The sequence below is a fragment of the Heterodontus francisci genome, chromosome 41 (genome assembly GCF_036365525.1).
Source record: "Heterodontus francisci isolate sHetFra1 chromosome 41, sHetFra1.hap1, whole genome shotgun sequence".
In the NCBI taxonomy this organism is placed as follows: Eukaryota; Metazoa; Chordata; class Chondrichthyes; order Heterodontiformes; family Heterodontidae; genus Heterodontus; species Heterodontus francisci.
In genome coordinates, this window is record NC_090411.1 from 21,433,108 (window position 1) to 21,455,333 (window position 22,226).

Below are 22,226 nucleotides of genomic sequence, written 5' to 3' on the forward strand. Positions count from 1 at the left end.
GCTTATTGTTTCTTGAGTTTACTTATTAACATTAACTTTACCTTTCTTTTTCTCTACGCCCATGGAGCTGACCTTCACTCCCCAGCAGGGAATACAAGCTGAAGGCCAGGTTTACCAAAGGGAGAAGCCAAGCCTTCCACATGAAGTGGTCAGGCTAGAGTCAGCTGGCACAGTTATGGAATATGGACGGGTATATAATAGAGCTGACTCGGACGTTGGCAGGATTCTTTTGAAGTTTACATAATGGAACATAGAAACAGGCCATTCAGCCCCTCGGGCCTGTTCCACCATTCAATTAGATCATGGCAGCTCTATGGGCTGGAATTGATACTTCCGCCATCGTAATGGGCAGTGGATGAAAACAGTGGCGGTCCGTCCGCAGGGACCAGGCGGCGCGGAGCCACAGCAATATTCAGCGCGGCGGCTCATTTAAATAGCCGGGGAGGACCGACCACCCAAGTGATGTGGTGGGAGGGGCGGGCTGTCCATCCCTTTGCACAGGCACTGATTTTTAAAGGGCTTCAAGCCCCACATTTCAATTTAAATATTTAAAGGGAGATTGATAGTAAAAATTTAAATAAATTGATCTTTCCGCTCTCCGACCCCTCCCCCAATAACCATAGATTTAATTACTTGCCCTCTTTTCCCCCCCCCCAAAATACTTGCCTTTTACATCTGACCTTCCCCCCCCCCCACCACGTGCATCAACTTTACACTTTACCCCTTCCCACCATCCCCTACACCAATGAGATGACTGTGACTCCGCTCCACCCCCCCCTCACCCCATACTGAAAAACTTATCTGCTCCCCCCTCCCCACCAATGTTCTGCCTCGCACCAGAACAGATGACAGGAGCAAGAAGGTAATTTATTCCTTTATTTAAATTTAATTTACATATTTAAATTTGGCTCCCCTCGCCAAGTGGCGGGGGGGCCACCACGAGGCCTCGCTACCACCGGCACTATCAGGCCTGGCCTTCCCGGCATCGAGGCCCGTGGCGGGCCTCTGCCAACGGTATTTTCCGTCTAGCCCACCCTGACCCCCGATGTTGGGGGGGGGGGGTGGTCTGTAAAATTCATCCCTATATCTTAACTCCACCACTCTTTTTGGCTTTGTAACCTTTAAATACCCTTGCCTAACAAAAATCTATCAATCTCAGCTTTGGATCTTTCAGTCTCTGTTTTGGGAGTGAATAGGAATCGATCGTATACTTTACAATTGTCCCAGTCTACCTTTGAGCATCCTAGGAAACCTCCTTTCTGTGTTTTTAATGCCAATCTGGCATGGTGCAGCCAGGAGCTTTACACTATCAGGAATCTGGGATCCTCCTGGACGACTTGTAAACAATGGGTTTGCTTCACTGGAGTTTTACACAATGATGGTGAATAGAAAGCCCCTTGGTCTATTAGAATTGTGTGCAATGGAGTGAATTAGAATGGGTTCATCTATTGGAATTCTCTGCTGGACTTCAATATACTTCCATCTGGAGAAGATCATCAATGATAGTCATTGGTTCAAATTAGCAGCAATGAAGATTGAATATCAAATGTAGTTCACAGCCTCCGTTCCCTCTAAACGGTTCGGTATTTGCCATCAATTTACAGGATTCCCAATTGTCCATTAATTACAGGCACCGTTTGCGATGACTCAGGTATCATCAGCAAGTCCTCAGAAACCAGCCTTTCCAGAAGCACAAAATAGGCTCCCAAAAGTATGGAAAATAAAGCTCACCGCCCAGCAACATCCGTTCATTGGGAAATTGCTGTGTTGATACAAGTCTTCAGTGACATTAGTATTGTTCACAAGCCCACTTTTTCCCACCTTGCTCCCACCAAGTACAACAACGTTCAACATTTTCAGGTTGGTTGTCTATCTGACACCATCAAATGTGAACAACTCCAGTCAAATACATGAAACTTAAGTCTCCAAGTTCAAAGCACATTACAACACGTCTACAGTGATCATTCAGAGCATACATATGCAGTCATCAAATTAAAAGCCTGCTACGTGATTAGTTTTGAACTGAGTTAGTGGATCTTAGTCGGGAGTCCAGCTGGGACATTACAACCGACCTCAGTGTACCTCTGCTAGGGACAGAATCAATTAGGTCTCTGTCTGCGGACACTGGGCGAGAAGATTATTGTCTTAGCTATCATGCCCACAACAATTGAATAGTCAGCCCAAAACTCATTGTCTAGCCACACATCAAACTTGGGCTACTTAGGTGAGATCTGATGGCAGTCAAGGAACATAGGAGCATGTATACTGACAACATTCAGCTCTGCCTCAGCACCAACTCTCCCCACTCCTCCACTGTCTCTACACTGTCAGGCTATTTGTGCTGGATGAGCAGAAATTTCCTAAACTATATAGTGGGAATACCGAAGCCATTGTCTTTGATTCACATCACAAACTCCATCCCCTTGCCACTGACCCCATTCCTCTCCCTGTCAACGGTCTGAGGCTGAACCAGACTGTTCACAACCTTGGTGTTATATCTGACCCTGAGATGAGCTTCCGACCACATATCCACGCAATCACTAGGACCACCTATTTCCACCACCGGAGCACCACCCTACTCTGCCCCTGCCTTAGCTCATCTGCTGCTGAAACCCTCACTCATGCCTTTTTTACCTCTAGACTTGACTATTCCAACACACTCCTGACTGGCCTTCCTCATTCTACCCCTCATAAACTTTGATGAGGTCATCCAAAACTCTGCTGCCTGTGTCCTTACTTGCACCAAGTCCCGTTCACCAATCACCCCTGTGCTTGCTGACCTACACTAGTTCCCAGTGAAGTAACGCCTCGATTTTAAAATTCTCATCCTCACCCTTCCTACATCTGTAATCTCCTCCAGCCCCACAATCCTCCATGATATCTAATTCTGGCTTCTTGAGCATCACAGATTTTAATCACTCCACCATTGGTGGCTGTGCCTTCAGTGGCCAAGGCCCTAAGCTCTGAAATGCCCTCCCTAAACCCCTCTGCCTCTCTACGTCTCGTTCCTTCTTTAAGCCACTCCTTAAAACTCTTTTATCAAATTTTTGGTCACCTGCTTCAGGGACTTAGGACATTTTATTACATTAAAGGTGCTATATAAATGCACGTTGTTGTTATAGACGATTCAGCCCCTTAAGCCTGTTCTGCTATTCAGTTAAATCATGACTGATTTGTATCTTAACTCCATTTATTTGCCTTAGTTCCGTAACCCTTAATACCCTTGCCTAACAAAAATCTATCAATCTCAATTTTTAAGTTTTCAATTGTCCCGACAGTCTCAACAACTTTTTTTGGGGACAGAGTTCCAGATTTCCACTAGCCTTTGTGTGAAGAAGTGTTTCCTGACATCACCCCTGAATGGTCTAGCTCTAATTTTAAGGTTCTGGATTTCCCCCACAAGAGGAAATTGTCTCTCTGTCTACCTTATCAATTCCTTTCATTATCTTAAACATCTCAACAATCAAAGGAATGAAAGCCTAATCTACACATCCTATCCTCATAATTTAACCCCTTTCACCCCCGTGTCATTCTGCACCCTCTCCAAAGCTAATATATCCTCCCTGAGGTGTAGTGCCCAAAACTGAAGGCACTACTCTAAATGGAAACTAACCAGAGCTTTATATAACTGTAACATAACTTCCACCCTTCTGTATTCCATCCCCCTTGAGCTAAAAGCTCATGCCATGAGCCTTTTTAATTCTTGTGCCTGTCGACTAGTTTTTTTTTTTAGCATTTTCTGTACATGGAACCCTAAATCTCTCTGCTCCACCACAGTTCCCAGATTCTCACCATTTAGAAAATACTCTGGTATGGTACCCTTGTCACAGCCGAAGGTTTCAAGTTTGAAGAGGAGAAAATGGAAAAGAAAATTATGTTACACAATTCACAGCAAAGTTTCATTTACAGGCATGGAGCTTAGAGCATTTTATACCACTTACTGTCATCATTGACAGTCAGTCACTGAAGGCAATCAAATGAGACATATATCAAATAATTCAAAGACACGTTCACAGCATATTGTAGCATTTGCACTCATTGCCCACAGCATATTCCCTCCTGCTTCATTCTCCTTTATGTTGTTGGCTTCTAATCCTTTCGTTAACAGTTGAGTTTCAGCGTGACCTTGGCCATCCTGAATGTGGCTTCTGTTCCCTAGAGTGAGCAAACATATAAATTGACCAGAAGCACAGACCGATCCCAGGTCACACTGACAATCCAGCAGAGAAGATCTGAACGTAAAAAATAGTAACAGAAGTAAGCCAAACAGCGCTTTGTGTCTGCTCTGCCATTTAATAAGACCATGGCTGAATTTTTATATCAACTCCACTTTCCTGCCCCATCTCCATATCCTTTGATTACCATTGTACCCTAAAATCTATCGATTTCAGACATGTATATACTCATTAACTCAGCATACACAACCCTCTGAGTGAAGAAATTTCTCCCCATTTCAGTCCTAAATGGCCAACCCTTTGTCCTGAGATTATGACCCCTACTTCTAGTCTCTCCAGTCAATGGAAACCACCTCTCAGCATCTACCCTGTCAAACCCTCTAAGAATTTTGTACATTTCAATGAGATTACCTCTCATTCTTCTAAATTCCAGAGAATATAGACCCGTTCTACTCAATCTCTCCTCATAGGTCAGCCTGCTTATCCCAGGAATCAATCTAGTGAACCTTTGTTGCACCACCTTTAAGCCAAGTACATCCTCAGGTAAGGAGACCAAAATTGTACACAGTACTCCAGGTGTGATCTCACCAAAGCCCTATATGAATGTAGCAAGACTACCTTAGTCTTAAACTCCAACCCCCTTGCAATAAAGCCATTTGTCTTCCTAATTGCCTGTTAACTTCCTTAAGTCGAGTCCAATTTTCAGCAAACAGGCCCAACTGTTACTGGGAAGAGTTGCAATCTCTCTTATCATTTACCTAACCCAATTAAATGTAATTCATTTTTAAGAAAAAGAAAGCTTGGTAAACCTTTTTAAAGGCCAGGCAATGAGACAGAGAGAAGCTGTGCATAATTTTTGCCAACTTCTGGTTGTAAGACTGGTGGTAGGCAGACTTCAAATGTTGGCTCCTAGTTACACTGAGGATGCAAAGATGGCACCTTTTCTACCTGGGGCACTGCTGCTTTGAACTGCATGGATGCTCCATTGCTGCTGCCACCCCAGACATCATCTCATCACGGTTCGCTGCTGCCCCAGTTTCTGCTCTTCTATTTCTTAGCAGAGGGTCAAGATGCCAGAGTAAAATATGATGTACAACAGCTACTAACAGAAACACTGCACATCCTTGGCAGGACAGACATGCACCAGAAGCACAACACAAAGGTGCAGCAGACAGCGACAATGCCAGACCACAGACATCATTCACCGGCTGAATGAACCAACAGTGTTCTGACCTGGTTTTACCCATGACTTCCACAGATCAATCAGAGATTGCCAAACACTGGGCAGCCTCAGATCACCCACTGCCCACATCCATCAGCCACAACCAGGATTGTATTATTCATTCAACCTCACTCCTCTCATCCAGAAATTGGGCTCTGAGCTCTGTCAAACCATCTTTAAACCACTAAACAAGCCAGGACAGATCACCAATCGATCGGACCCAGACTCTCACTTCAGGCTGCTGGTTCCTAACACTTCATGCTCTTGCTTTGCCATATTTAGTTTAGTTTTTATATGTGTATCTATAGCCAGTGTTGCTGTATTAACTTGTACATACATACTGGCTGCTGCCTTGGGTCTGAGCTCCTCTACACCTCCCAGACCTCCCTGCTTTCATAGGGTCATTTACAGCACAGAAGGAGGCCATTTGGCCTATCAGGTTCATGCTGGCTCTCCATGGAGCAATCGAGCCAGTCCCCCTCCCCCACTTGATCCCCGTAGCCCTGCAAGTTTATTTCCTTCAAGTGGCCATCCAATTTTCTTTGCCACCCATAGTTTTGCTCACCCCTAATCTTCTGCCCAAATTCACTGAAGTCAATATCTTTGTCCTTGACTACAAATCCCTGCTGTGGCCTCACCCCACTCTGACTCTACAACTTCCTCCAGCTTTACATTCCAACTTTTGGTTCAGCAACTCAGGCCCCCTGTGCATCCTTCTCCATCTACCCTTCCATCGGCAGAAGAACCTTCAGCCACCTTGATCTAATTCTCTGGAATTCCCCCCTGAACCCCTGCATCTTGCTACTTCTCTTAAAAGCCTCCTCAAAACCCGTTTTTTGGAACCTTGGTTTCTGCCATTCCTTCTAACTCTCCTACTCCAATGTGAAGCACACTTTGATGTTTATTGAAGGTGCTTTAGAAATGCAAGTTCTTGTTGAGATAGTTTTCTACTGATACATGTATTGAAAACAAAACAAATAGGTGCACACCTTTTCACGAAGTACTTTAAGAAAACATTTTGACCTGAAAATCTCACTTTTTTTCCCTTTACAATCTGTTGTCTTCAATCCTAACTGAAACTATATTAGTGGCATCCAGGAGCAAGCTTTCGGCCTAGTGGTGGTACCCACCTCGAAGACAGAAGGTGCAGGGTTCAGACCCCACACCAGACAGACCTGGCTCTAAATTCTGGGTTGACATCTCGCAAGATACTTGAGTCCAGCGGGTCTCGGTGGCGTACACAGACCCCTCACTATATGGTTTGTGCGAGCCCACAAACGTTTCCCACTGTATAGGATTAGCCACCCTATATCCTGGTATAAAGACGGTTACAGTCATGGAAGGAGTGTTCACATCAAGGCTTGTCAAACTGTTAATCAGTTTGAGAATCTTTCCACCAATTCACACTGCTCTCCAAGGAAAGCTCATGAAGTTATAAAAACAGCATCAACGGCACCCAGACAGTACCTAAAGAATTGGAGAGTGCAGCAGTGTGGCGTTGACTTAGTACACGTGGAAAGGACATACCCCTCTATATATATATATATATATATATATATATTTTATATAACATACAATATGATCAAAAGTCATCCTGTGTGTATAGGTTGATAACAGATCATCAGTAAACGTTTTTCTAATATAGTTAAACTCAGTGGATAATGATCAGTAAGAGAAAGCTTGGAAGATTATTTCCCTTCTTTAATCTGAGACTAATTGTAGCTCAACCACTATCACCCAAGGCTAAAATTAGACTAATTCAGGGATCCAACCTTACTGATCTGTATGATTTAGCAATGCAGATTCCCTTCAAAATGAGAGCCTTTTTCAGGGAGATATTCGGTATTGAGTTCGTCCCCCAGTTCAACGTTGTATAGTGTTTATAAACCAACATTTACATTTCAAAAGAAAAACCATCAATAACAGATTGACCTAAGAACAGGAACACTTACCGGGCTCAAACTACAGGATCTGTGAGTTTCAATGAAGCCAGCTCAAACTGCTGTGCAGCCACATCACCTGCTAAGAGGTTTGGAGTACAAATTATTTCTTATCTTGCAGTGAACATTTGAAGAAGGTTTCACTGGCATTTCTCAAGCGCAGAGAAGAGGACCAGCTAGGTCAGATCTCCCCCCCCATTTAGCTGCCCTGGGATTTCCTGGGGCTTTCCCAAGGAGCGTAACTGGGCCTTGCACTTGCAGCAATGCTGGCGCGACTATAAGGCAGGACGGAAGGGTTCCCAGCCTTCCACCCCATTTTCCAATATGTCCCCTTCCTTTAAAGGCCTGCTCGGGTCTGCAAATAAAACCCGACCCAAGCCCAACCCGGCCTGAGTCCTTCCATTTTTTCCCCGTGTCCGACCCGACATGACCATCAGTTAACAAACCTTCTGTTTTTCATTTTGTTGCTGATCTGCACAAGCTTAAAATAACTATAACAAAACCACCTTTCTAGTCAAAAAATTACATTAACATCGGAGCTACTTAGCTGTGATGTAGCGTGTCCGACCCAACCCGACACGAACCCGAATGCCGGACCTGGAAGTGCAACCCGACCAGACCCGAACCCGACACATGTCGTCGGGTCCCGTCGGGTTCGGGTCGGGTAGCAGGCCTTTACTTTCCTGGGTCCCCCTCAGCAGATGGGAACCTATGAAAATCTGGGGCAAGGGCCTAGCCTCGGACACTGGGGTCAGCTGGGGTCACTGCAGCAGGTTGAAGACATAAAAGTACTGAAAACATTTTATTTAATGCCAACAAGATAATTCTCAATACTTGGGGCCATTTTGCTGCTCTTCTCCAGCAGCAGCTGTTAGGCCTCAGTCTTAACAGCCAGGAGCACAGTTGAAATTGTGAGAGGCACGTAGCTGCACTCATACATTACATAGAATTTATACCACAGAAACAGGCCATTCGGCCCGACTATGTCAGTGTTTGTAAAACCACAGAATGATACAGCACAGAAGGAGAACTTTTTTTTATTTTGTCATGGGATGTGGGCATCGCTGGCAAGGCCAGCATTTGTTGCCCATCCCTAATTACCCTTGACAACTTGCTAGGCCATTTCAGAGGGCAGTTAAGAGTCAACCACATTGCTGTGGGTCTGGAGTCACATGTAGGCCAGACCAGGTAAGGAGAGCAGATTTCCTTCCCTACAGGACATTAGTGAACCCAATGGGTTTCTAAATAATCCCACTCCCCTGCTCTTTCCCCATAGCACTGCACAGTTTTTCTCTTCTTGTATTTATCTAATTCCCCTTTGAAAGTTACTATTTAAACTGCTTCCACTGCCCTTTCAGGCAGTGCTTTCCAGGCCACAACAACTTGCTGTGTGTAAAAAAAAATTCTTCTTGTCACCTCTGGTTCTTTTGCCAATCACCTTAAATCTGTGTCCTCAGCCACTGGAAATCATTTCTCTTTATTTATCTCCTTAAACTCATGGGATTAAAGGGTCAGAAAGCAGAGAGTGCTGTTGAACATTGACTTTTTAGTCTAGAGAGAGGTATACAATGGTGTTCCACAGGGGTCAGTAATAGGACCATTACTCTTTCTGATATAAATGACCTTGGGTATGCAGGACCTTATTTCAAAGTCTGCAGCTGTTTCCCAAATGCTCCCACACTGAAACAAGGTCCACTTGCCCTACTTCATTCCCAGGACTAGATTCAGCACTCCTTCCTTCCTCATTGAGCTGGAAGCACACTGATCAAGAAAGTTCTTGTATACATTTCAGGAATTCTTTCCCTTCTTTGCCCTTTACACTGTTACTATCCCAGTCTATATTAGGATAATTGAAGACCTCACTATCACTACTGTAGAGTTCTTGCGTCCTTCTGTAATTTACCTGTACATTTGTTCCTCTATTTCCTTCCCATTATTCGGTCACCTATACATCCAGAATTGTAATAGTTCCTTTTTGTTCTTTAATCCTAATCCAATAGATTCTATCTTTAAACCCTCACTACATCATCTCTTTACAATGCTATATTAGCTTCTTGAACAATACTGCCACTCCCTTCTTTTTTTTCCTTCCTTTGCCCCCTCCCGCTCTATTTACTTCATCTTATCCTATCACAATATCCTCCTATTCCTTTCTCCCTTGTGGTGTTTACCTAACTTCCCCTTAAATGCATCTATATTATTTGCCTCAATTACTCCATCTGATAGCAAATTCCACATTCCAGCCACTCTCTGGGTAAAGAGGTTTCTCCTGAATTGCTTATTTGATTTATTTATGACTATCCTATACTTATGGCCCCTGGTTTTGGACCTCCCCACAAGTAGAAACATGCTTGGATGAATGCAAATGAAATTGAGCTTTGCAAATTAAGAAGATCTGAGGAGGTGGTTAATCTCTTCCTGGACAGCATTTTAGGCAATTGAATCAGCCTCAGTGCTTCTTTGCTTGAGCAGGAAAAGATCAGCCAGAGCTGTGAGAAGAGAGGTGGAATCAGAACAGTGAGAGGAGATGCTGAAGAGGACAAGCGAGAGCAGAATGAGAATGGGACAAGTGAGGAGTTGAAGAAGGTGACATGTGGGAACAAGGAGAAGGAGGACCATGAAAAGAGAGTGAGTATGGGGCAGTGAGAGTAGAGGTACAATGGGACATATGTGCATAGTTGTATGGTTTGAACTCTTAGAGGAGAGGTGGACTAGGAATGGAAAGAATTGGAGATGTGTTCACACTAGCGTGGATAAAGAGGATGGGACATGTGGAAACAGACCAGTGTTTCCTGAAAGCTGCATGTGTATACCACCACACAGAAACCTGGAATAGATATCAATGGGCGGCACAGTGGCGCAGTGGTTAGCACCGCAGCCTCACAGCTCCAGCGACCCGGGTTCAATTCCGGGTACTGCCTGTGTGGAGTTTGCAAATTCTCCCTGTGTCTGTGTGGGTTTCCTCCGGGTGCTCCGGTTTCCTCCCACATGCCAAAGACTTGCAGGTTGATAGGTAAATTGACCATTATAAATTGTCCCTAGTATAGGTAGGTGGTAGGGAAATATAGGGATAGGTGGGGATGTGGTAGGAATATGGAATTAGTGTAGGATTAGTATGGATGGGTGGTTGATGGTCGCCACAGACTCGGTGGGCCGGAGGCCTGTTTCAGTGCTGTATCTCTAAATAAATAAAGTTCTTGCCTCTGATTGCGATGCAATAACCTCAGCTGGGAAATGCATGTAAGAACATCAGTTGAGGACACAATCATGATTGGTTGTGAAACTCATATATGATTGTGGCGTGGTGGTAGTGGTAATGTCACTAAGCTAGTAACCCAGAGGCCCAGGCTAATGCCTTTGGGACATGGGTTCAAATCCCACCACAGACGCTGGAGTTTACATTCAATTAATTAATAAATTCAATTAATTGATAAAAATCTGGAATTGAAAGCTAGTCTCAGTAATGGTGCCATGAAACTATCATCGATTGCTGTGGAAACTTTTCTGCTTCACTAATGTCCTTTAGGAAGAGCATTCTGTCGTCCTTACCTGGTCTGGACTATACACTACTCCAGACCCACAGCAATGTGGTTGACTCTTACCTGCTCTCTGAAATGGATGAGCAAGCCATTCAGTTGTCAAGGCAATTAGGGATGGGCAACAAATACTGGCACTGCCAGTGACACCCACATTCCATGAAATAATTTTTTTTTTTGAAGCTGCATGTCATGAATGGGGCCAGGTATGAGGCAAGCCAGCACCTGTAGGACCTCGTCCAGCAGGACTTTTTTTTAATTTCCAAAATATACTTTATTCATAAAAATCTGTAAAAAAAATACAAAACAGTTCCAAACAGCATCAAGTCAAAAAATACAGAGTGCAAAGGAGATCAGTTTCCTTCAATACAGGAGTGAGTTGCCTCACAACCCTTCCATTTCATTTTTCATACCATGTACATTTTACAGAAAACAAATGTTTTCTGGATCCAGTTCGAGGGGTTTTCCATGGATCCATCAGTTCAGCTTGGTGGGGGTACCTTACACAGTGGTCTTTCCCCATTGAGCCTTTGCCGCAGCTGCCCCAAGCTTTAGTGCGTCCCTCAGCACGTAGTCCTGGACATTGGAATGTGCCAGTCCGCAACACTCGGTCGTGGACAACTCTTTGCACTGGAAGACCAGCAAGTTTCGGGCAGACCAAAGAGCGTCTTTCACCGAATTGATAGTCCTCCAGCAGCAGTTGATGTCTATCTCAGTGTGTGTCCCTGGGAACAGCCCGTAGAACACAGACTCCTGTGTTACAGAGCTGCTTGGGATGAACCTCGACAAAAACCACTGCATCTCTTTCCACACCTGCTTTGCAAAGACACATTCCAGAAGCAGGTGGGCAACCGTCTCTTCCCCACCACAGCCACCTCGAGGGCATTGTGCAGAGGGGGTGAGACTTCGGGCGTGCAGGAAGGATCTGACGGGGAGGGCTCTTCTCACCACCAGCCAAGCTACATCTTGGTGCTTGTTTGAAAGTTCTGGTGATGAGACATTCCACCAAATGACTTTGGCAGTCTGCTCGGAGAACCATCCGACAGCATCTGCCATCTCCTTTTCCCGTAGGGCCTTGAGGACATTCCGTGCAGACCACTGCCTGATGGATTGGTGGTCAATGCTGTTTTTCCGCAGAAACTTTTCCATGAAGGATAGGTGGTACGACACAGTCCAACTGGATGGAGCATTCCGCTGCAATGTGACCAGGCCCATCCTTCGCAATACTGGGGACAGATAGAACCTCAGCACGTAGTGACACTTGGAGTTTGCGTACTGGGGGTCTACACACAGCTTGATGCAGCCGCACACGAAGGTGGTCATCAGGATGAGGGCGATGTTGGGTACATTTTTCCCGCCCTCATCCAGAGGTTTGAACATTGTGTCCCTCCGGACCCGGTCCATTTTGGATCCCCAGATGAAGCGGAAAATGGCTCGGGTGACTGCCACGGCGCAGGAGTGGGGTATGGGCCAGACCTGCGCCACGTACAGCAACAACGTGAGCGCCTCGCACCTGATGATCAGGTTCTTACTCATAATGGAGAGAGATCGCTGCTCCCACATGCTCAGCTTATTTTGTACCCTGGCTACTCGCTCCTTCCAGGTTTTGGTGCAGCCCCGGCCCTTCTGAACCATATCCCCAGCACCTTCAGGTAGTCTGACCTAACGGTGAAGGGGACAAAGGATCGGTCAGCTCAGTTCCCAAAGAACATGGCCTCGCTCTTGCCATGGTTAACTTTGGCTCCCGAGGCCAGTTCGAACTGGTCGCAGATGCTCGTCAGTCTGCGCACGGACAGCGGATCCAAGCAGAAGACGGCGACGTCATCCATGTACAGGGAAGTTTTCACCTGAGTGCTTCCACTGTCTGGGATTGTCACCCCTCTTATGCTCGCATCCTTCCTAATAGACTCAGCAAAGGGTTCAATACAGCAAACAAACAAGACCGGGTAGAGAGGACTGCCCTGTCTGACTCCAGATTGGATCGGGAAGCTTTCTGATTCCCAACCATTGATTGAGACTGCACTACTGATGTTTGTGTCGAGCAGTTTGATCCAATTGCAGATTCCCTCCCCAAACCCCATTTTGGAAAGCACGTCCATCATGTAGGTGTGCGATATCCTGTCAAAAGCCTTCTCCTGGTCCAGGCTGATGAGGCAGGTGTCCACTCTCCTGTCCCGTGCATAGGCAATCGTATCCCTGAGTAGTGCGAGACTATCAGAGATCTTCCTGCCGGGTACAGTACAGTACAGGTCTGATCAGGGTGGATCACCAACTCCAGAGCAGACTTGACTCGACTGGCTATGACTTTGGACAGAATCTTGTAGTCAACATTAAGCAGTGAGATGGGCCGCCAATTTCTGATTTCTGCCCTCTCCCCCTTCTGCTTGCATATGAGGGTGATGATGCCTTTCCTCATGGATTCTGACATGCTGCCGGCCAGGAGCATACTCTCGTATACTTCCAGCAGGTCCGGGCCGACCCAGTCCCACAGGGCCGAATACAACTCAACCGGTAAGCCATCGCTTCCGTGAGTTTTACTCGTCTTGAAGGACTTGACGGCCTTTGTCAGCTCGTCCAGAGTTAGCGGCTTGTCCAGTCTCTCCCTCATGCTGTCATCTAAGACCTCTGTGATAGATGACAGGAAGGACTGGGAAGCTCTGCTGTCTGTGGGCTTCACGTCAGACAGCCCAGCATAAAAGGATTTGCTGATCCTTAGTATGTCGGACTGCGAAGACATTACCGAGCCATCTTCTTCCTCAGGCTTCTGATAACAGAGCTCTCTCTGTGTACCTTTTGGAAGAAGTAACGCGAGCACATCTCATCCTGCTCGATGGAGCGGACTCTGGACCGGAAGATGATCTTGGAGGCCTCCGTGGCAAAGAGCGAGGCCTGCTGGCTCTTCACCTCTTGGAGGTCCTCCTTGACCTCAACCCCCATCGACTGCAACCGGAGCAGATTTTGCATACTTTTCTGGAGTCGGGACATTTCCCTCTGTCTCTCTCTCGCCCTCTGAACCCCTTTGTGGATAAAGAACCTCTTGGTGTTCTCCTTGATCGCTTCCCAACAGTGAACTGGAGACTCAAAGAGGGGTTTCACGGTCCTCCAACCTTTGTAATCCCTTTTGAGTTCCTCAACGTTCTCTGGGGTTAGCAGTGTAGCATTGAGCTTCCATGTCCCCCTACCAACCCGCTGGTCATCCTGTAAGTGACAGTTGGCCAGTCAGAGGCAATGGTTAGAGAAGAACACCGGCTTGACACCGGTGGATCTGACCGTGACAGCACGGGACACAAACAGGAAGTCAATCCTGGAACGGGCAGACCCGTCCGATCTTGACCATGTGTCTGCAGGTTTGCTGATGACGTCGTGCAGTTTGGCATCTTTAACTGTTTCTATTAGGAATCTGGACGTAGCGTCCAGTTTGCTGTCGTCTCTGCCAGATCGTCCAGCTGCAAGGATGATGCAGTTGAAGTCACTGCCTAGGATGACTGGCCTGGACGTCGCCAGCAGCAGTGGGAGCTGCTGGAAGATGGTCAGCTGCTCACTGCATTGAACCATCGCGTACACCGGAGCGGAGCGTTGTTGTTCATTACATCTGTTACGAGGAGGTGACCGCCCACCACCTCCTTAACTTCGGAGATGGTGAAGTTACCTCCCAGCAGCAGAATACCCAGGCCAGAGGAACGGCAATCATTAACCCCTGACCAGATCGATGGCCCGTGGGACCACCATCGCGACCATTGCCTGGAGGTGCTGAGGTGTGGTATTCCACACTCCTGCAGAAACAGTAGGTCGGCTTTGACCTTGGCGAGGTAATCCAAGGTTGAAACACATCGCGTAGTGGATTTAACGCTACGCACGTTAATTGAAGCAGTCTTTATACCCATTTTTAAGTTAGTTGTTGCTTCCCACACCATTTGTCCTTGCTAGTCCCAGTCCTTCAGTATGGTCCTGCATACCCATAGTATACGCAAGCTGCTTCATGATCGGTGGGCTCAGAAACCCCTCCTGGTTTTTCATGCAGGGTTTGTTCCGCTGGGGTGACATCGGAGGGGGATTCTCGTAGGCAGCAAGGATTGGGCTGTCCTCTGCTATTCCCCCTCAAAAACATCACTGCTCCCAGATCTGGAGCACGCCAGACGTGTCGTTGCTCTCGGTGTCCAGCAGGACAGTGGAGTAAACCAGAAAAAAACACAGTATTCCAAAAAGCAGAATGCTTTAAAAAGGGATCCTACAGGTGAGACTCCTCTGCATGGTAATGGTGGGGTAGAAGGGTACACTTTTACATACTGATGTGAGGAACGTTAATGGGATGGAACTTTGCTCCACATTTAGTCCCCAGTGTCAGCGTCAAAATTATACTGAGTGTGGATTAGGTGCACTGTAATTCAACCTCTTCTCTGGCCACAAATTACCATGAACCAACCTCAGAAAGCATCCTCCACTAAAACATTCTCACTTCTCACACCCACCACCTGGTAACCTCTTAGATTATTAATAGTTGCTGAATGTAAGAGTATTTGCACTTCCCACAGTCAAACTGGGTTGATACAGTTTGATATAGTTTTCCTAAAGGTATTTATAACGTGCAGAATGGAAACTCTCCACCCATTAGTCTGGGGAGACTTCAAACCCAGTTGATTAGAGTCAAGGTAGAGTTGTCTAACCTCGCTGGACTATTTAGTTTTGTATTTAAGAGTCAGTTAAGTAAACTAAAAACGAAAAGTCACTTACCTGTCAGTAAAGACCTGGGGAAATACTTCAGGAAAACGTAAATTGCCAGTGAAACCACAATGATTAGTGCAACTAAGACCACTGGTGTAACCCATTTGTGACGTAGTTCACTGACAGGGTTCACTTTAGGTAAATCTGTCCAAATATAAAAAATTAGTGAGATATCGACATAAAGAAAACATGAATCAGTTCATTTTATCCACTTTTCCGCACAATGTTTGGAGATATGGGGCACGCAGTGAGTAGCAGAACAGGTTTTACCCTTGCAGTTATAAATTTTTAATATCAAAGTGCGCTGTATCCATGACTAGGAAACGATAGGCTAAGAATTTACAGTCAAAACAACAAGGGTGGCTAACGGCGCTCACCATTATTCATGCACAAAGCACACAGTAACTTTTGGGAAGGGCAGATGTACAGTTATACATGGAAAACTCTGTGCTATTCATTTCATTATACCTCAATCTGATTGGTTACAGAGATACATAGTTACTTGCCCTGTTCACAGGTCCCAGGTGCCCTGGAGAGAGCATCATGCTGTTTCCGTGGCCCACTCCCAGTAACTAACCCTGCAAAATCTCCTGGAAATTAAATGGGCTATGGCAAGTTTAACCACTCAACAGCTATCTGGTCAGCCATGATCTCACTGAGTGGCAGAGCAGGTTCGAGGGGCTAAATGCCTACTCCTGTTCCTATGTACAGTAAATTCTGGCTCCATGAGTTGGGCTACTTAAGTAAATCAATAATATCTGCACTTACGTCATGCCATCAAAATATCTCCAAATTCTACATACAATGAATAATGTTTTGGAATTCAATAACTATATGGTGTTATGCTGAGCTGTACAGAACAAGAAAGTCCCACTGTGTGGTGTGGTACTGGGCTACACAGACCAGGTATCTGATTTGGGACCTTCCCACTTTATTCTATGTTACATCTAAGCCAGGAAGGTAGTGGAGGGTGCTACAACTGACCTCAATGCTCTTGGATGAGGGAGAAATAGAATCAGGCAGAGTTGCAAATCCTGACCACTAATTAATGATCCGAGGTATAATGGCTGTTGGGGTGAATGCAGGATTACATTCCCCTGATATCCCATGATGGGTCGAATAATATTGAAACTCACCGTTACAAGCCTCACATGTGACGTTCAGGACAGTTGGGTTGCCACTAACCGTGGAACAGAACCTCGACATGTCAGGGATTCAAAAATATGAAAAGATGGCTGTCTATACTTGGGTTTTGTTTCCAAGGGGAAGGAAGTATTGATTAATTTTACTTACTCCAAAATAAGGTTGCAGTTTTATTCTCCTGGAGCTTGGCATTGTATATGGAGCAGGTAATGGAGTGTGATGTTGCTTGGATCCAAAGGATGGAGGTAACGTTGCACAATTCCTTTCTAGAACAATTAATGTGATTTACAACAGTCCTGTTGCCATCAAGAATGTCTGTAATACTATTAGTCCAATGTACAGTTGGTTCTGGATAGCCACCCCATGAGGAGCAAATCAGCTTCACAAGTTCTCCATGACCCAGGTCTGTCTGCTTAGGTTCTACAGTCAACACTGGCTCTGTGTAGTGGGCTACAATTGCAAACCAAAAGGAACATAAAGTCCAGAAGTTAGTTGCAGAATTCAAGGGTCAGTTTCAACCTTACTTAAAGGCAGGATTGCATCACTCCCACAAAATAGAAAGTCATCCCACCAATTGAATGCAACACATTGCACATGTTGTCACCTGAGCAGGGATCGGAATCCTGACCTTGCATCTTCATTCCAGAGCTCCAGCACATGTTCAGTGCTGACGGAGCCCAAGTTCCAGGTTTTCCAATTGATCACTCCTTTTTCAGTATCCATTTATTAATTCAAACCAGATGGATCCAAAGCTACACTCACAAATAGATTACAGAGGGGAAAAATAGATACGGTGGTTGGATTAAAGTCCAGAATAAATGGAACTTAAATACACAGTCTGTGAAGTGGGTGATCCAGTAGTCCTCTGGCTGAAGCTGTATTCTTGAAGTCAGAAGGGACCCTAATGAAGTGTCCACAATCCAGGACATCGATAGGCTAGCAGAATGGGCAGAGAGGTGGCAGATGGAATTAATACTGACAAGTGTGAAGTGATGCATTTTGGCAGAAAGAATAGGGGTCTGGCTGTCAGAAGTCAGAAGTGAGAGAAAGTAACTTGCTGAAACCAGTCGGTAGAAACTGTCAGCAGTGTAAAATGGGCAATAGAGGGAAATGACATCAATAGAAATCACTCAGGAGGGAAAATGCAATCATTGAGCCATGACTGGCACAGCCTTCTCTTTTTAATTTATTGGATGTGGGTGCCACTGGTAAGGCCATCATTTAATGCCCATCCCTAACTGACCTTGAGAAGGTGGTGATGAGCTGCCTTCTTGACAACTGAGTGGCTTGCTGGACAGGGGGCAGTTAAGAGGCAACCACTTTGCTGTGGGTCTAGAGCCACATATCGGCCAGACTGGGTAAGGATGGCAAATTTCCTTCCCTAATGGACATCAGTGAAACAGATGGGTTTTGATGACAATCCAATAGTTACATGGTCACCATTAATGATACTGGCTTTTTAATTCCAGATTTATTTAATTAACTGAATTTAAGATCCCCAGCTGCTGTGGTAAGATTTGACTGCATGTCTCCAGATAATGAGTCCAGGCTTCCGGATTACTAGTCCACTAACATAACCACTATGCTACTGTTCTCAACATGACAAACTGAAGGTAACAAATTCGATCGTGTGCCTCCTTAATGTCAGCTGTGGCTTACTGGGTAACACTTTTACCTCTAAGTCAGAAGGTGGTGGGTTCAGGTTCCACCCTAGAGACCTGAGCACAAACTCCAGGCTAACACTTCAGTGCAGTACTGAGGCAGTGCTGCACTATCAGAGGTGCCATCTTTCAGATGACACTTTAAGCTAAGGCCCCACATGCCCTCTTAAGAGGACATAAAAAAATCCCAGGACACCTTTTCAAAGAAAGGTAGGTGAGTTATCCCCGTGACCTGGCCAATTTTTATCGTTCAACCAACATAACTAAAAAACAGATTATCTGGTCATGAGCTCATTGTTGTTTATGGGATCTTGCTGTGCGTACATTGGCTGCAGCATTTCCTACAATACATTAAACTTTATTAATAGAGGAAGGAAGGAAGTCATAAAACTGGTTAGGCCTCAGCTGGAGTATTTGTGTTCAATTCTAGGCATCACACGTCAGGAAGGATGTCAAAGCCTTAGAGAGGATCCAGAAGAGATTTAGATTAGATTAGATTAGAGATACAGCACTGAAACAGGCCCTTCTGCCCACCGAGTCTGTGCCGAACATCAACCACCCATTTATACTAATCCTACACTAATCCCATATTCCTACCAAACATCCCCACCTGTCCCTATATTTCCCTACCACCTACCTATACTAGTGACAATTTATAATGGCCAATTTACCTATCAACCTGCAAGTCTTTTGGCTTGTGGGAGGAAACCGGAGCACCCGGAGGAAACCCACGCAGACACAGGGAGAACTTGCAAACTCCACACAGGCAGTACCCGGAATCGAACCCGGGTCCCTGGAGCTGTGAGGCTGCAGTGCTAACCACTGCGCCACTGTGTCGCCCCTACCATTTACTAGAATGGTACCAGGGATGAGGGAACTTCAGTTTTGTGGAGAGACTGGAGATTGTTCTCCTCAGAGCAGAGAAGGTTAAGAGGAGATTTGATAGAGGTGTTCTTTCCAGTGGCAGAAGGGTCAGTAACCAGAGGGACACTGATTTAAAGTGATTGCATTAAGAACCAGAGGTGACGGAGGATTTTTTTTTTTAACACAGCAAGTTGTTGTGATCTGGAAAATGCTGCATGAAAGGGTGGTGGAAACAGATTGAAAAGTAACATTTAAAAGAGACTTCATTAACAGCTAAGCTCAGGATGATCATCAGATGAACAAAGGGGAAAGTCAGGAGACACTTTTTCCACAGAAGAGATTGCTGGAATATCAGTTTGAACTTTACGTGTACTTTACCACAAGTTACATCAAATGGATAATTTATTATGTGCAATAAATGCTGGCAGCACCCACATTCTGAGAATAAATATTAAAATAAGAATTTGCTTGAGGGGCTAAATGACCTACTTTCATTCCTATTGAACACATCAAGGGCCAATAATCAAACCTGGGTTCTGTGATGTAATGTCTAATCTCAGTACCACAGTATGCTGTGCATTATACACCTCAGCTATTAAGGGTGCAAGTCAATTGCAACTATTAAACAAAATGTAGAAAACCTTAAGCCCATTTCTAAACTCTTGCATAAAACAGAGAAAACCTCCGAACCCACTTGTCCCTTCTCCAGTTAGAACAGCAAAGTTTAGGAATGAGGGGATAGAGAAAGCAAAACTTTACCTGATACTTGCAATGTGACCACAATCGATAGAACCACAGTGTACCCCAATATTGGCTGTTTCATCTGAATTATGCAAGTATAGTCAGCATCATCACTCACTTGGAGGTCAGACAGGAGGAGGGAAAAGTTGCCTTGTTTAAATTCTTCTGTAAAAAGTTTTGCTCTGTTGCCATAACTCTGGTTAGTTTGTTCTTGCCCTGAGTAAAAGGCATGGACGAAGTGGTCAGCCGTCTGCCAGTACACACGAATCTCATCATCAGCACGTTTTCCCACATCGCTATTCACACAAGACAGGAGGGCACTTTCCCCTACAATTCCTGAGACAGCAAGGGTGGACAGAGGAACTGGGGAACAAAAATAAAGAATATGTGATAGTGCAGTTTGCCGATAATCTGAGACCTGGAAATGGAATAAACAGTGAGGAGGATTGTAACAGGCTAATAAAGAGGCATTAGGAATGCTAGCTGTACTTAAAGTTGATAAGTTATCAGGACTGGATGGGATGCATCTGAGGATACCTGGAAGTAAGAGATATTGCAGAGGCACTGGCCATAGTCTTCCAATCCTCCTTAGACATAGTGGTATTCGCTGATGGTGCCAGAAGACTGGAGAATTGCAAATGTTACACCCTTGTTTAAAAAAGGGTGTTTGGATAAATCCAGCACTACAGGCCAGTCAGTATAACCTCAGTGGTAGGAAAGGTTTTAGAAACGATAATCCAGGACAAAATTAACAGTCATTTGGATATATGTGGATTAATTAAGGAAACCCAGCACGGATTCGTTAAAGGAAAATCATGTTTAACTAATTTGATTCAGTTTTTTGATGAGGCAACAGAGAGGGTTAATGAGGGTAATGCAGTTGATGTGATGTACATGGACTTTCAAAAGGCATTTGATAAAGTGCCACACAACAGGCTTGCCAGCAAAGTTGAAGCCCACAGAATAAAAAGGACAGTGGCAGCATGGATATAAATTTGGCTGAGTGACATGTAACAGAGAGAACTGGCAAATGGTTATTTTTCGTAGTAGAGGAAGGTATACAGTGATGTTTCCCAGGGATTGCTACTAGAATCATGGTTTTTCTTGGGATATATCAATGACCTAGACTCAGGTGTACAGGGCACAATTTAAAAATGCAGATGGCACAAAGCTTGGAAGTATTGTGAACTGTGAGGAGGATAGTGATAGACTTCAAGAGGACATAGAAAGGCAGGTCGAAAGGGTGGACTCGTGGCTGATAGCAATCCTAACATATTGACTTTGAAAGAAAGAAAACCCTCAAAGAGTAAATTGGCATCCTGGGGCATGTGGAGTCAATTCCTAACGTTGAGTTTCATTAGAAGGTTCCAGAAAACCTGAAGCAGCCATGTGACTAGCTGTCCATCTCATGGGAAAGCTGGTTTTGTTTCCTTTGGACAAAGAGACAAGAAGAAACTGAGATTGCAGCAGCAGAGAAAGTTGTAGGCTTCCCTTTCTCTCTCTCTCTCCCCAGAAAACATCCAGTTTGAAAACCGTCTGCGACTGTGGACCCTCCAAGCCTATAGACTGCTACAGCCAGCAACTAGGGGAAGAGAGCCAACTACAATTCTGCCTTCAAGAAAACCCTTAGCAAAGTAGGCCAATCTCAAAGTGCACTTTGACCAGCGAGGACTTCAAGAAATAAAAACAAAAAATGCTGGAAAAACTCAGCAGGTCTGCTAGCATCTGTGGAGAGAGAAGCAGAGTTAACGTTTCAGGTCAGTGACCATTCATCAGAACTGGCAAAGGTTAGAAATGTAATAGGTTTTAAGCAAATAAAGCGGGGGTGGGGCAAAAGATAACACGAGGGAAGGTGTTGATAGGACATAGGGTCACAGAGAATAACTGACCAAAAAGTCATGGAGCAAAGGCAAAGGGTGTGTTAATGGTGTGGTGAAAGACAAAGTGTTAGTGCAGAGAGGGTGTTAAATGACGGAATAATGAACAGCCCTGGCCAAAAGCACAAACATGAAAAAAACAGCGGGCAGGCACATGGTAAAAAAATTGAATGACGAAACAAACTAAAATAAAATAAAAAGAAAAAATAAAAATAAAAAGGGGGGGCAGTCATGCTCTGAAATTATTGAACTCAATGTTCAGTCCGGTAGGCTGTAGCATGCCTCATCAGTAAATGAGGTGCTGTTCCTTGAGCTTGGATTGATGTTCACTGGAACACTGCAGCA

General features: G+C 45.0%; 1 protein-coding gene across 8 annotated transcripts in view; it reads right to left on the bottom strand.

The window, feature by feature from the left end:
- Positions 1-788: 788 nt before the first annotated feature.
- LOC137353331 (CD276 antigen-like) overlaps positions 789-22,226 on the bottom strand; it is a 53,366-nt gene continuing 31,928 nt past the window's right edge. For 4 of the 8 annotated variants that reach the window (XM_068019479.1, XM_068019481.1, XM_068019485.1 and 1 more), the window contains 5 exons: positions 20,023-20,367; positions 16,889-17,188; positions 15,605-15,739; positions 7,350-7,419; positions 4,069-4,155 (listed from right to left, as the gene is read on the bottom strand). In XM_068019479.1, the coding sequence (XP_067875580.1) occupies positions 7,355-7,419; positions 15,605-15,739; positions 16,889-17,188; positions 20,023-20,367 (845 nt within the window). In that variant the 3' untranslated portion in view covers positions 4,069-4,155; positions 7,350-7,354. Of the gene's footprint in view, positions 4,233-7,349; positions 7,420-15,604; positions 15,740-16,888; positions 17,189-20,022; positions 20,368-22,226 lie in introns of all 8 variants that reach the window. The other 4 variants (XM_068019482.1, XM_068019480.1, XM_068019484.1 and 1 more) reach the window with 4 other exon arrangements.